General features: G+C 39.0%; 1 protein-coding gene across 7 annotated transcripts in view; it reads right to left on the minus strand.

The window, feature by feature from the left end:
- LOC104870857 (phosphatidylinositol 3,4,5-trisphosphate 3-phosphatase TPTE2-like) overlaps positions 1-16,010 on the minus strand; it is a 115,175-nt gene that overhangs the window by 1,588 nt on the left and 97,577 nt on the right. For all 7 annotated transcript variants that reach the window (XM_033760023.1, XM_033760025.1, XM_010636638.2 and 4 more), the window contains 4 exons: positions 14,761-14,866; positions 11,586-11,674; positions 4,568-4,660; positions 1,818-1,888 (listed from right to left, as the gene is read on the minus strand). In XM_033760023.1, the coding sequence (XP_033615914.1) occupies positions 1,818-1,888; positions 4,568-4,660; positions 11,586-11,674; positions 14,761-14,866 (359 nt within the window). The remainder of the gene's footprint in view (positions 1-1,817; positions 1,889-4,567; positions 4,661-11,585; positions 11,675-14,760; positions 14,867-16,010) is intronic.

A 16,010-nucleotide genomic window follows, 5' to 3' on the forward strand; every position in this document is an offset into this window, starting at 1 on the left:
AAAAAAAAAAAAAAAAAAAAAAAAAAAAAAGGATCCAATGTGTTGCTTCTCAATGTGAAGATGGTGTTTAAAAGATCAAAACTGTCCTTCAGCCAGAGCCACTTCTGAGAGATAGCAGAGGAAACTCCACCTAGTTCTCTCTGTGAGAGGGAACCAAAATTCATTGTATACATCCAGGAAAAAATTGATAATTTTTTCCGTTAAAACCAAAGTTTACTCCCTCAAAATCTATGAAATGTATATGCATTACAAATATGTAGACCAGACGTTCCTTCACTGTTGCCTTCTTAGACTGGAGGTGTTTTAGATCTGGCATAGACTTGAAGAAAAGTCTTGGATTGGGTGTAACAACAGTGGCAATTCATATCACATACAATCACAGCTACTTCCTCGAGTCTGATCTTACATGAATGATTTAAAAAATATTTTTCCTTTTATATTGACTGGCATGGTGCTATTAAAAAAAACTCACCTCCCCCATTACAAGACTCTTTAAAATGGAAAATTTATAGATTCAAGAATGACTTTCCAGTTATGGTAAAAGACTTTTTGGAATAATAATCTTCAAAGCCAATGAATAATTCTTCCTGATTCAGTTAATCATGTTTAAATATGAGACTGCACGTCTGGAGGTGTAGCTCAGTGTTTGAGAACAGACCTAGCGTGTATAAAGTTCAGGGTTCAATTCCTAGTAACACACACAAACTATTAATAATCTTCTAGTTGACTGCATTAATACTTACCACGTTTTGTAACTTCTCCATAGATAAACATGTGCCAGTCTGCTTTAAAACTAGCTGCAGCCTCCCTCAGACACACATTATTTTAGCATAAAATTTGGTGGTCATTCATCAGTAAATCAACACTTACTGAAGACCTGCTACATTCAAGGTGATGAGCAGATGCTTATTAAACTTCAAGAAAAGAGTTCGTTCTCACAATATGAACATAACATTGTGTGGCATGGGTATTGAGGCTAACCCAGCAGTAAGTCTCAAGAAGAGTTGTGCAGGAGACCTGCTTAAACCTTCACTGAGCAGGCTTGAGAAATAATTGATTTGGCTTATTAATTCAACTATGAATTAATATTATGAGTCACTCCAAGGCTTAAGTGTGAATTGCTAATTGACCTTTCAGCTGGTGTTCAGAGAAAGACTTCCCTATGCCAATGGTCACAATTGAGGTCTCAGTGACTGATGAGGTTGTGACATCTCTAATAGCAAGGAAACACTGCAGCTGAGGAATTATGACTCTCTGCAACCATTCTCTGAGATCAAATGTTACCTAGATAATGCCGGTAGCTCTTCAGCTATGACCTGCAGGGTACCACAGATGCCTCATTAATTGTAACCTGGCCTTCACAGGTTCGCATACACTCTTTTTTCAAGACTGGATCATTAGGTGCTTTAGTTCCCTTATTCCCGACATCTGCCTTCACTCCCCCTTGCTGTGTTGTATAATCATAAATGCTGACTAAACCAGAGCTCGTGGTCTTAGCCAGGAGAGAGCCAGAGATCAGTTCCCAACCCCCTCAAGTAATAAACTATCGTTCTTTATTCTTTATTCCTTGTTTCTTTGTGTATCATTATTTAATCTGCTGCTGTCCCCTCATCAGGTGACTGGTCAGCCTATCAACTCAACACAGCTGTACTTTTAAAATAATCACATTAGAATGAGTAAGGCCGTGAACAGTGACTCAGAGAGTTTTTGGTTTCTATAAACTAAACTTATGGCAGTAGGCAAAAGTTTTGTCATTACACTTTACATCCAGACATTCAATATTAAGCTGTTACTATTTGATTACAGTATATCCCTACCTGTTTTTGTGTATAAAGGATGTGTGAAACCAAAAGAAAAAAGGACAGTTGTCATAATACTTGGGAAGCTCCTAAAAAGACATGATTAAAAAAAAAAGGTTATTTTCATAATAAAATTGTTACCTAATGATTACAAAGAGATCAAAATTCTTTCCCTTATTTCTTCACATATTTGTCAAATTGTATCTATCAAATATGAGCACTCTATAACAATACACTTAAGAGAAAAGGCTTTAAGAGAATATTGTTTCTCTTGGTGTTTGTCAAAAAATTCAAGGACATGTATTTTTTAAGGGTTGAAGAAACATTTAGTCAATATTTTCAAATAAAATGTAAGGCACAGTGAAAAAAACAGGTAAGTTAGACTTCATTAAAATTTTAAAACTTGTGCATTAAAGGGCATGAACAGGTTGAAAAGCCGTGGAATAGGAGGGAATGTTTGCAGGTCATGTCTCTGATGAAGACCTTTCATCCAGAATATATCAAAAACCCTTACAACTCAACAACAAAAAGAACACAAATAAAAAATGACCAAAGAATTTAAATAGACATCTCTCCAGATTGTATATGCAGAGGTCCACCAAGCACATGAAGATTCTTAGTCACAGTGTTACCACTTCACACCCACTAGAATGACCATAAAATAAGAGAGGCAAAACAAGAAAAAGGCATCAGTGAGGATGCAGGGAATTGGGGTCCCTCATACACTGCTGGTGGGAGCCCAAAATAATGTGGCCAAGGTGGAGAACAGTTTGGCAGCTCCTCAATACATTATGTGTAGAATTCCCATATGACAGCAGTTCTACTCCCCCAAAATGTATTTTTTCCATGATAGATATTACTGGTCTTTTAATCTGTTTTTTATAGTGCTACACAGAGTCTACTAAGGACCTATACCTATTTATACCCAAACATACTGTCGTGATCATTTAAAAGTTTATGTGGCCTTGGCATTTATTGTTCTCATACCAGAACCGAGGCTCGGTCATCCCTGACACAGTTTTTAGTTCTTTGCCCCCTCCCAGTTTTTCTCAGTGTGATCAACCCAGATTATTGCCATATGCAACCAATCTTCTGGTAACTACCTTCCTATGAGACATCTAGGTACAACTTACTTGTCTTGCTCCACTGCCCCCCAGGGGATCTGTGCAAATGTGTCACAGGGATTGCTACTAAGTCTCAGTGTGACTCAGAAACTCATGCCTGCTTGCTTTAAACCCACCAGTTAGACTTCTCTGAAAGCTGCTAAAATAACGACTGGACCCTAATGAAAGCTTTGATCCTAGGTCTCTCTCACTGTACTGCTCCCCACTGCTGGTTGAACAGACATGTCCTGGATGGTTTCCCCTTTCCCATTGGTCTGCTGCCCTCTCCTCTAGGGGATCTGCAAGTAATAAAACACCACTTCTGTTCTTTCATGTGATTTGTTGTGTAGCCTTCTGTGTCTTACGTGCCCAACACACCTGAGCCTAACTCTTCTCTCAGGTTCTCCCAGGCAGTGGCCATCTTGGTAGAAATAAACTAGATACAGGTCAGATAAGTCACAAAGGTAACTACCAGTGTAAACAAGTTTCCTGGGAGAGGGATACCTGGTCACCAGTTGGACAGTCAGGCATTAGGTTGACCACCAGGATAATTAATAATCCTGTGAGAAACACATTGTTAAGCATTCATAAGTACCTTGCCCAGAGCCCTGTCAAAGCAATACTAGAACTTATATCCACTTTCCAGAGACAGAGACCTCAAGACTAAGTTAGAGGAAAATATAACGTGTATCATCCATTTCTACAAGATATAACTACACTGGATAATTAACCATCAGTACCGATGATGACAGAAGTACTTAAATGTTTTCAAATTGCTTTCACGTCACAACCTTTGATAACTACAAAGACGAGTTTGTCAAGGTTCCCTGGCCCAGTGTGTTTTATACCACTGTTTCTGCTTAGAGATTACTACTTGAGAATTTAGAGTGGCTCCATATTCAAGGGGCAACTGTCTGATATGAGAAATATCTAGACCACTTGCTTCAGCCATTTCAGTATTTAGTAGATAATCTTCCAAGAAGCCAGTAGGGGATTAAGGAGGGCACAAGAAATAAATTTTAAATCGACCAACCCCATAGGCTGTCCTGATAGGTGATTTAATAGGAAAATGAAACTACTCAGGGTTAGAAACGTTTTATATAAGAAAAATACTCCGGCATGACATTTTACAAATGCCCAACATAAATTATACACTGCAGTAATGATATTCAGAGTAATGACAATGGAAGGCATTCTCATTTTTCATAGGGTAAACAAGATGAATAAATACCATTTGTAATACATATCATTTCAAAGGAAAGTAAAATCTCCCTTGTTTTAAAGTATTTTGTCAATTATGGACAGCTACATTTTTTAATGATGCAAACCAAAAATGTAACCACTTTACAGGTAGATGTATCTGTTTTTTTAGCATCTTGGTTTTTGTATTTTTTTCTTATTTGAAAATTAATACATATAAATTGCATAGAATTTAGGAAAAAATGAACAAAAAATATGTATATTCTTTTTTAAAATGTTGCTGTGGATCTGATTTGTTACTTTTCTCCCCTGCCTTGGCCATTGATTGGTTGCTGTCATCTTCCTTGTTGGGAACTGTAACAGGAAATTCCAAACCAAAATCATTCAAAAGATGAGACAAGAAAAGTGGTAGAGATCATTTGAGCCAAATCCCCAGCCCCTAGAGATTGTTTCTTGATTACTTACCGAGGATAAAAATTTCACTTTCACTTCGTCATACAGAGCTGGACAATTGAATATATTAATTATTACTCTGTCTGATTCAATGTCGTGAAAGACCTGTGAAAAAAAACACACGGAATTCAGAACTATAGGACAAGTATGATAGTGAAGTTAATTTTCATTTATCCAGGCTCCCTAAATCTATCAAGAACTCTTGGTGCAAAAATAAGGGTTAATCATTTTTTCTATGAAATTGCAATACTGTTTAAAAATTTTAAATACCTACATGTTGAGGGTTATGGTAGAGCCCTTTTGGAAAGTAAAGTATTAAATTTTCCATTGGAAATTAACCAATTAAGCATTAATGTTTAATCATCTGATTTTCTTTTGTTGGAACCCTTTTTGGGGGGGAGGACTTTGAAGAATGTACTAAGAAGCTCAATGTTAAAAGCTAACATCAACATTCAAAAAATAATGATGGGCATGATGGTTCATGCCTGTAATTCCAGCACTCCGGAGGCTGAGGCAGGAGGATTAATTTTCATTTATCCAGGCTCCCTAAATCTATCAAGAACTCTTGGTGCAAAAATAAGGGTTAATCATTTTTTCTATGAAATTGCAATACTGTTTAAAAATTTTAAATACCTACATGTTGAGGGTTATGGTAGAGCCCTTTTGGAAAGTAAAGTATTAAATTTTCCATTGGAAATTAACCAATTAAGCATTAATGTTTAATCATCTGATTTTCTTTTGTTGGAACCCTTTTTGGGGGGGAGGACTTTGAAGAATGTACTAAGAAGCTCAATGTTAAAAGCTAACATCAACATTCAAAAAATAATGATGGGCATGATGGTTCATGCCTGTAATTCCAGCACTCCGGAGGCTGAGGCAGGAGGATTGCTGTGAGTTCAAGACCAGCCTGGGCTACATAGTGAGTTCTAAGTCAGTCTCAACTACATAGCGAGACCCTGTCTCAAAAAACAAAAACAAAAACGGGGCCAGGGATTTAGCTCAGCGGTTTAGTGGCCTGCCTTGCAAGCACAAGGACCCGAGTTTGATCCCTGGTACCAAAACAAAACAAAACAAAAATCAAAAAAACAAAAAACAAAAAGTAATGAATAACTGATTCTGTTTTACCAAAACTCATGTGTTGTTGATGAGACCGTTGGCCTTGTCCATTGCAGGTTGCAAACAAAAATATGTTAAGTTTCTGGGACAAACAACTTGGAAGCTAAACTAAGTATTTCTTTGCTATCAATTTACTACCAAAATTAATGGCACCCACAGTGAGAAATGTCTATGCTAGATCCTATGAAAAATACAAAAGAAGGTGAGGTTCAGTCAGTCCCTTCAGAGAGCTGTACAGGAACAACAGTAGAATGATACAGAATTAAGTATCAAGCCGTACGGTGAAGACTGAATGTGCTGTTTTACAGTGAGGGACTAGGGGAACAAAAAAGGAGGTATGGAGTGAGAAAGTGTCATTGAGGAAATAGAAGTAGGGAGGTAGATAAATGAATAACCCAAATATGGGAGGAAAGGCCAGCAAAAACGTGAAAGAGAAATTAGAATTGTGTTCCAAGAGCCAGAGGAGATGACTCATTCTACTTGAGTGGAATCTTTATGTCAAGTTACTAGTAGAAAGAAGTTCAGGTATGTTAGGGCTACTGTATCTTGAAAGCTCAAAAGCTAAGGAAATAAAAGTGAAGTTGCTGAAGTGAGAATTTTCTTTTGTGACAAAGTGGCCCAATAGTTATCATGTATAATATTTATTTAGTAACCTATAGTTCACAAAGTAACTTCATATATATTATCTAATTTAATTCTTTAACACTTGAGATATGATCATTATTTTACTGATAAGAATGTTGAGCATGCCAAAGCTGGGCATGGTGGCACATGCTTGCAATCACAGTACTTGAGAGGTTGAGGCAGGAGGACTCCCAAGGGTTCCATGCCAATCTGGGCTATGTAGTGAGTTCAAGGTCAGCCTGAACTACAAAGGGAGACCCCATCTCAAAAAAAAAAAAAGTGTTGAGTTGGAGACTCACTGCCTTTCATTCTGGGCATGCTGTGTATTTTGCTATTCCTACAACTTTTCACAATGAAATCAATATTTATTTCATGCTGCATATTGCAAGATTACACATACCATACATAAGGAGAAAGACAAGGTTGAGAGCCCATTGGAGAAATCTTGGTATGAACAAGTGAAGTTCTGGACTAGGTGCATAGTAGCAGTGGGATCAGGAAGGAAGAAAAAAGAGAAATTTCAAATGTATAATCAACAGGAATTAATGATTAGTTGAATTTTAGGAGGCCAAGGCAAGGACAGAATAAAAGACAATATCAAAGTTTAAAATGAGTGAGAGATTGTGAGTGCCGTTTGCAGAAGCAGCAGAAAAGCTCATCTGCTAAATCAGGGATGACTAAGGTGTCTGAATGGTTGGGGTAGAAACTGCCCATGTTGTAGCTCCTGCATCTGCCACACAGTACTTATAAGTATCTTTAAGACAAACAGAATTTTCAGTTCATATGATTCTTTTACCCAACAGTGTGTGCAAGGCGAGGAAAAGATATGCAGTGAATGAAAGAACAAATGACAGTTTAAAGAAGAGCAGTGGGCTGGATGTGATGGCATAAGCCTGTAATCCTAGCACTTGGGAGGCTGAGGCAGGAAGATCAGTGTGAATTTGAGGCCAGCCTGGACTACATAGTGAATTCCAGGCCAGCCTGAATCACATAGACACTGTCTCAAAAAAAAAGCAGTGGTGGGGGTGGATGAGCATAGACAAGAATAAAATATTTTTGAAGACAATAAAAAGCTAAAGTTTAGGACTGCAGAAATGCTATCAGAGAGGGGAAGCCAAAACAAAACAATAGCGTGTGGGGAGAATAACATTGATAACTTGAAACATAAGATCAAAATCAATGAAAGAAACTTTCTTACTGTTTAGAAAGGGTCTATCATATTAAGCACTTCCTTAGCATTTGAGCTAAGTGTGGCCTTCCAAGCCCCATTGCTGTGGGTACAAAGGTGTCTCCCCATGCCCTAGGTCTACTCCTGCACTGCTTCCCACAGAACATCTGAGTGAGAGTCACTGAGGACGCTGCCCACCTACAGATGTCTGAGCCCCATTTGATACTTCCTAAATAACACTAAGGGAGTGCAGTTTAGGAGTGTGCATCTTTATGAGCTCCTAAGTAATGTTCAGGGACACCAAAATTTTAGAATCAGTATGATATAGTAAAAGATGAAATGACCTCAAGAAGGTAACATGGCAATCACTCCAGCACCAGGAGGGCTGCCTGGGCCCCGATCCACCATGGGAAGGATAGCCATGCCCTCTCCCACCCAGAGCCACCATGCTCCAACGCCAGGAAGGTAGACACGCGGGCGCCCCTGAACCCCCACAACTCTCCTAACTACACCCCTCCCACTGTGCACGCACTCTCAGACCTCCTGACTGTGCCAGTCTTTGGATCCACCCTGCAGAGGCAGAGGTGGTCATCAAGGGTATTTTTCTGAGTTCCCAACTTTGAACATCTTTAAAGAAAGGGCATGGGAAACCTGTAGTAGAATGGTGTGGAGTTCAACCATTCAGAAGCTTGGGGAACTCAGTCTGGGACTTGCAGCCCAAGGTGAGTCTGCATCATGGGGTTCAGCCATCAGCTAACTGAGATCAGGGGTCTTGCGTCCTAGCTCTGTCTGAGCCCCCATCCTAAATGCTAAATATACTATATTGAAAAGTTTGTTCACTGCAGACATGTTTGGACTGCTTCTTGATTTCAGTTTAGTTCAAATGGTTTAAGGGTGATAGACTAGTGACTACCACAGGTGGTCATTTTCCAAGTTGTGATTGATCATATTGTGTTGCTGATTGTATCAGTTGGGATAAAGGATTATGGTTGATTTGATAAGCTGTTTTCTCTGATGTTATGAAGATAAGAATGTCTGTGGGTCGTTAGAGACCCAGAAGCTAGGGTGCAACTATATCAGGAAGATTTGGGTGATAATCCAGAGATTAAACCAAGGACAGCCCGACAACAAACATAAAAATGAGAAAACACTTAAGCAAGACACAAAGACAGACTTCCAGTTCACCAATGGCAAACAGTAGGGCAAACGAGGATGAAAAAGCCAATAGTGAACCACCAGGACACCCTGAACTCAAAGCACAGGAAGTAGCAAAACAGATCAATCAGGCTCTAGAAAAATTCAAAACAGAAATAATTTCCCAGATAACCATAGAGATAGTGAGCAAAATGGAAGTCGTGATTCGAAACTCTAGAACAGAAACTGACAAAAAAATAGATGAGCTCAGGACCACAATATAAGCCATGAAGGCCCAGCATAAGAAAGAAATGGAAACAATAAATGCCCAACATAGGAAAGAAATGGAATCCATAAAACAGATTCAAACAGATATCCAGGAGATTAAACACTCCATTGAAAGTGTACACAACAGAATAAAAGAATGTGAAGATAGACTCTCAGATATAGAGAATAAGATTGCAGTCAGTGACCATGAAAAGAGAGGTCTCTTAAAAACAGTAGGGGATCATGAGAAATCAATCCAACAACTCCTAGATGATGCAAAGAAGAATAATATAAGACTGATAGGAATCCATGAAGTAGCAGCAGAAAATACAAATGACTTAAAAAAGCTGTTCCCAGAATTAATGACAGAAAACTTCCCAAACAGAGGGGAAGAATTTGACATTCAGATAACTGAGGCATATAGGACCCCAGCTAGCCACAATCAAAAAAATCTACACCTAGACATATAATAATCAAGATCCCAGAAATCCAACAGAAGAACAAAATACTACAAGCAGTAAGAGAAAAGAAACAAATCACATGCAAAGGAAAGTCCATCAGAATCACAGCAGACTTTTCAACACAAACCCTTAGGGCAAGGAGAGCCTGGAGTGAGCTATTTCGAGTGCTGAAAAGAAAACAACCTCCAACCTAGACTGATGTATCCTGCAAAACTCTCTTTCAAAATGGATGGGGAAATAAGATACTTCCACGACAAAGAACACCTGAGAAACTACAGGAATACCAAACCAGCACTACAAGCAATTCTAAACAAGATCCTAGAAAAAGACAATGAAGGCAACAACACCAAGAGGCCCAACAGAGCAAATCAAATAGGCAAGGCAAGAAACTAAAAGGAGATGGTGAAAAAGAAAGAATCATCAAAAGGCCAATAACAGGACAATAATAAGTCAGTACATATCAGTTATAACCATCAATGTCAGTGACCTCAACTCACCAATCAAGAGAAATAGACTGGCAGGATGGAATAAGAAGCAAAATCCAACAATATGTTGTATACAAGAAACACACCTAGTGCAAAAAGAAGCCCATAGACTGAAAATGAAGAGATGGAAAACAATTCTCCATGTGACAGGAGTCCAGTAAAAAAGCAGGTGTAGCAATCTTATTCGCAGACAAAGCAAATTTCAAACCAAAACTGATTCTACTATTATTGATGTAGGACGATACTGTATCATATCTCTGTGAATGTAAAATATCTTGTACCTGCTTTATGGTATGTAGTAGTGACTGTGCTTTATCAGAGCTATTTTTAATGATGTTACTCTAGAATGTTCTCTTTTCAGATGATGATTAAGATGCTAATTAAAAAAATGGTGCCAGGTACCACAACAGCAACAGAACTTTGCTATTTTCTGGGTATTATTCTTTTCTTTGATTGTTTTTTGTTTTTTTTTTTTTGGTACTGGGGATTGAACTCAGGTCCTTGCGCTTGCAAGGCAGGCCACTGAACCACTGAGCTAAATCCCCGGCCCCTGTTTTTGTTTTTTTAATGGAGTGTGCTGAATGTCTATAATTTTGTTCGGATGAGTACAGAACCTGGAAAAGCTGTTGCTGCTATTGATGCATAACATACTGCTATAATTGGTCTTGTTATATAAATATAAATATGTATACATATATATATATGTATATACATATATATATAATTTGAAATTTTGGAAATTTTAACTGTGCTGTCGACTTTGGAAAAATGTATCCCAATTTACTGTGTTGAGTTGGCATTGTACAGAAATTGACAGCCATATTGGTCTAGAAATGTTAATTTTTTTTCCATCTGTACAGGGGTAATGCACTGTATTAAATAGGTAAGGTCATATCTACGTGGGTTTGATTACAGAAACTAATAAAGTATTCTCTAAATAATAGAAAAATAATAATCATATAATACTACAAGAGCAAGAAACAATTTAAATATGTTCAGGGACCATTTTCATCTTCAGAATTAAGGATTATTTTAATTTTACATCATTGCCTTTTCTCTTTTACTTTCCTTTTTAGTTTTATTTTAGGGTTCCCTATTTTTAATGTTCATACAGAGATTTCTTTAACTGAAATACCCAATAGTTTCTCTGGTGCGAAAAGTATAATAGTACACAAGATCCTAATGAGATAATTAATAATGTGAAATAGGAAGTAAAGGGCTAAAGGTGTGGGGAAAGTGTAATAAGGGTGGGAGAAAGGTAATAAGGGAGAGGAAAAATATGAGAAAATGGAAATAAAGTGTTTGTCAATGGGGAGGGGACGAGGGGGTGAAGGAAGGGCAGGGATAAGGTGAAAAAATGAGAATCAAGCCCTGTCATGTAAAGGTACAAGATTCCAATGACGAATGTAAATGTACTGTATACCTAGATTGTACCAATAAACTCAATTTAAAAAAAAAGAAGGTAACATGGCAAAGCTGGCCAGATAAATGACTTTGAAACCTTGATAGGTTCCTGGAAATTTGCTCGGCATTTGTGGAAAAGTGAAAGGCAGAGCTACACTCTGAACTGAAATATATTCTGGAAAATGGCCTTAAAACCATTTTGAGTGATGACGTACAGGGAACTCCAGTTTGCATCCAAACTCAGCATCACCAAGGTGGTGGTAACCTGAAAGCAACATGGCATCTCTTTGGCGCGAATGATGGTTTGGGAAGGTTGCATGGTAATTTGGCACTGAGATTTCAAACTAGCACCAAATTTTGGTTTCTCTTACCATATAGTTTGTGGAAGAACAGGAAAAGACAGCCTCCTGCTGCATTATTATCTGAACCTTTAGATCACTTCCATCGCCTTTACCAACTCCTAAATACAATTAAAAAGATAACGCTGGTTAAAACAAAGATCAAGCCATCCTGCCAATTAACACTGTGAACTTAAAAGAGAAAAACGATCCCATTTAACCATGTGGTGCTATTTAATCAATTGGTCTTCTATGGATTCTGTCTTTGAAAAAGAAGGCTTCAAGGCTAATTCTGACTCCCAAAGTAGGTTTCTTTATTTTAGATTGGCCAGAAAGAAAACAAAAACACATGTGTAATTCAGGTTCTATGAGAATATCACTGCTTCGCCTCTCCAGAAAAAAAACAAAAAAATTAAGGAAGGTGACTTGCAACCCTGTTTCTTCCTTCAGACCTCTAGTGATGGTATTTTTATTTATTTATTTTTTAATGGTGGTATTTTTAAAAGATAGATAAACAAAATTCCTCTTGCCCTACTTTCAATCTGGCTTCTAAAGCAATCTCTGTGAAAATATAGGATAGCTATATCCAAAATTCTTGTGGTGTTTAGTGTATATTTACGGATAATTGGTTTCATTCTCCCTTTTTTGCCTCCAATTGACTGGTTTGAGGAGCCTCCCCTATCCTTTCAACCCTGCATATTTCACCTTAATAAATATTCTAATACAGCCGTACATTAGTTACTCTTGATTGCTCCTGTCATATTGTTTTCATTTAATTTTATTTCACTAACACTCTATCAGTGCGTCATTAGGAATCATCATTTCTTGCCTCAGTTCCCTCTGTCCCATTCCATTTGCAGACCTTCCTTCCACTGATGTCTACCAGAAACCAATAAAATTTAGGACTAAATGAAACCAGATAGCTTAATTACCACATGACAAGGAAACAGTATTGATTGAAATTTTCATACCTTTAAACATTTTAAATCATGTAAGTGGAGCACTATCGGGAGGTGGTGGAAACCTTTAAGAGCTGGGGCCTACTGGGGAGTTTTAGGGGAAAGAGGGCCATTCCCTTGAAGAGGCCAAGCCTCTTTCTTTAGTGCCCTCACCAGGAGGTGAACATTTTCATACACCATGCACTCTTCCCCTTTTCACAGGCCCAAAGCAACAGGTCCAACTGTGGCCGAAACCTCCAAAAAAAGCCAAAATAAACCTTTTCTCTCTATAATTTGATGTATCTCAAGTATTTGTTACAGTAACAGAAACTAACACAGACTAAATGCTTGCATGCACATAGATTTGTACTGATATTGCCAATTCCATTCTACAAAGAAATTGAGGCAGAGTACACACTCAAGTTTAATGCTTGCTGTCAAACCACTGAGTTGATCTTCCTTAGTGGAAGGAAGTGCTAACTCACACTGCAGTCTGGATTGTTTTGCTGGGCCTCACTGCGTGTGGAAAGAAAGGGGAGCAAGGCAGTGCTGTTTCCAGACCCCTACCATCTTCAGACAAGCCTGGCATCTCTCCTGTGAGAGGTCTGCTTCAAGTGGGGTCCTGAGTCAGGTCAACCACGAGACTCTGTCCTCATAATTTACATGGGTCCCGTGATGCAGCCAGAATTTGCAGTCTACAAAGCCTTTTCTTTCACAGACTTATATATCTACTTATACATCCAAGCAGTATCCTGCCAGGACAGGTGGGGTTTCAAGACAGCCCAATGCTTGTCCAGAAACGTAGGCCAAAATTCCCCCAGAAACAATAGATGTGGGTTGAAATGTGTTTCCAGAAGCCAGAAACCTTTGTAATCTCCATTAAAATTCCTGGGGCAAATTAACCTACGTCAATAATTTGTAAAAAGCATTTCACATTTCAATGAACAATTATCTATTTATATTTTAAAGGCTTTTTAAAATTTCCAAGTAACTGGACAACATCAAAGAAAATATGTCTAGATCTTATTTTGTGTGACTCCTCAGAAGGCAGACATCCTATCTGGGTAGATACGAACACTCTGACACCAAGGAGCCTATGATGTCTAGTGCTCAATACCTCCTCGTGGTGTGCGATTTGGCTGGCATAAGAGCTCTGCTCAGAAGCATCACCCTCCTGCTGTCTTTCTGGCAGTGAGAGTGGGTGAGTCCCCACCCCTTCCAGCTGAGACATCTGTTTTCCCACTTCCGCTGGGAGTGAGCTGTGCAGCAGAAGCACAGTGGGTGATGGAGAAATAGACATGGGACTGGAGGCTGGTTCCTCACCCTGCTTCTTTTTCTCACATTCCAGAGAAAGAAAATCTGAACAATTATATGCTTTCCTGGGTGATCTTCAGTCACAGCTTCTTCTCTTTCCTTACATTCTGGAAGCATTCAAATTGTCAGCTCTCTGGAAGTTGGTAAGGATTTTTACTACTACTAAATACTTGGTAGAGAAGAGACTCCCATCAAGACCTGCTATCTCCTAATCCTTTACCTTTTCATGGAGATTCAGGTGGGAGGAGGACCCAAGTGCTGTCTCTTAGGAAGCTTTTCTTACCCCTTCCCCTAACTCTGTGTTCTAACAGTGTGATGTGATGTATATCCATGTACTTCCTTCTCTCTGGTAATCACACAAGGACTCCCTAAGGGAAGAGAAGACTAGCACGTGTACTCAGTAGTTACGTGGCAATACATAAAATAAAGCACTTGCTCATTAGATATTCAAGGGATCTTGATGGAGGTGCTGGAAGTGAGATGATTACAAGAGGAGAGAAGGGAAAGGGAGAAACCAGAGTTATGAGAAAAAAGGGCCTCTGAAGGAGTAGTGAGAATAATATGGGGACACCTCTGCCAAGATAAGCCCTGAGCTAGAGGTGGGGTGGGAAAGAAGTGTTCTTCAGGACTCACGGGTCTTTCTCACCTCTGTCAGAGGCTGTAACTGGAAACGTCTAGTGTGGGCTGATGCCAGGGGAGCAACGAGAACAGGAGAGAAGAGAAAAGGATGGAGCCCCAAAGGAATGACGAGAAAGAGGAGAGGGACAGCAAGGACTCGATAACACGGCCATGCATCTCTGGGCAACTCACGGGGAGGAGCTCACATGTGAGGAAATAGAAAAAGACAACTATGGAGTTGAGATCATCTGTATATGTAACCATGAGCAAAAACTCTCCCAGTTAGTGGGAGCACTGGCACTCCTGCCCAATCCTTTATTTATAAATATGGCACTTACCATGAATTGAATAAATAATGAATTTTTTTATTATGAGTATTTTTCTTGGAGGAAGAGTCCTGTTGTATAAAGTCATCAGTTTTTCAAAATATCCAACATATCTCTTCTGTAAAGCAACAGAAGCCTTGAATTAAGTGGGGATGAAGAGTCTAAAGTCAGCATTCTTTTTTTAAAAAATTAATTTATTTGGTACATTTTAGGTATACAATATAATGACATTCGTCATTGGAAATTTGCACCTTTGCATAATCCATCTTGGTTCTCATTTTCTCCCCATTCTCCTGTCCTCCCTTCAGCCCCTCCCTCCCTATTTACAAAGACTTTGTTTCCACTTCATTCTCCCCCTCCTTCCCTCTCTCTTTCCTTCCTACTCTCCCTTCCTCTCTCCTGCTCCCCTTCCTTCTTTCTTTTTGAAAATAACTCCTTAAAGGCAGTAAGAAATTAAGGATACGTTTATAGGGTACCACTGCATAACAGCATTTTAATGTCTGCTGCCCCATGCTGTGGGTAAGTGACATGAAAAGAACCAGTTTTGGCTTAAGAGCTGTCTGTATTGAGAGGGCACCTGACCAGAACCAAGAACAAACACAGCCTGAATACTAAGACGATGTATAAACTTCACTGTGACTGAGTCAGAGGAAGGTTTGTGATTCTAGAATAGCATCGCAGTCACGGGAGAAGGGTGTATGGGAAGACAGCGAGGAAGCCTTGCATATGTCTGTAGTACATTACCCGTCATTCTCTGTTCCTGAAGGATATTGTTTTTTTCACTTTCTACTTTCCAATTCTGCTTTTTCAAGGAAGCCCTAGGATGCTTTTAGCCTCCCTCATCATTCCCCTCTGGCAAGCTGCTCACAAGGATTTCCTTGGACTTTTCTTCCAAGGGTTGTAAAGTTCTGATACTGAATCATTTGGACAGCACTAATGAGATTAAGTACCATACTTTCCACTACAAATGTAACTGGCACTGAAAAATGGAACTTTAAAAGTTAGGTTTTTTTCTTTTAGAGATAAGCAACTTTCCCAAACTTTCTCCTGAGGAGCCCATAGCCCATACCCTGTCTCCTCAGCTGAAAAGAAGTTACAGTATATGCAGATGCCAGCCCCGTTTCCACAAGAAAGAGGAGGATGAGCTGAAGATGGCTGGAAATGATGAAGTGAGTGTGAAGATCTGCACTGTCTCATGCTCTCCATCCTCTCTGTTCTTTACTAAAAAAGACCCTTGTATTATAGACAGCTAAGTTAGGCAA

The sequence above is a fragment of the Fukomys damarensis genome, unplaced genomic scaffold, assembly GCF_012274545.1.
Source record: "Fukomys damarensis isolate Sample0158 unplaced genomic scaffold, DMR_v1.0_HiC HiC_scaffold_38, whole genome shotgun sequence".
In the NCBI taxonomy this organism is placed as follows: domain Eukaryota; kingdom Metazoa; phylum Chordata; class Mammalia; order Rodentia; family Bathyergidae; genus Fukomys; species Fukomys damarensis.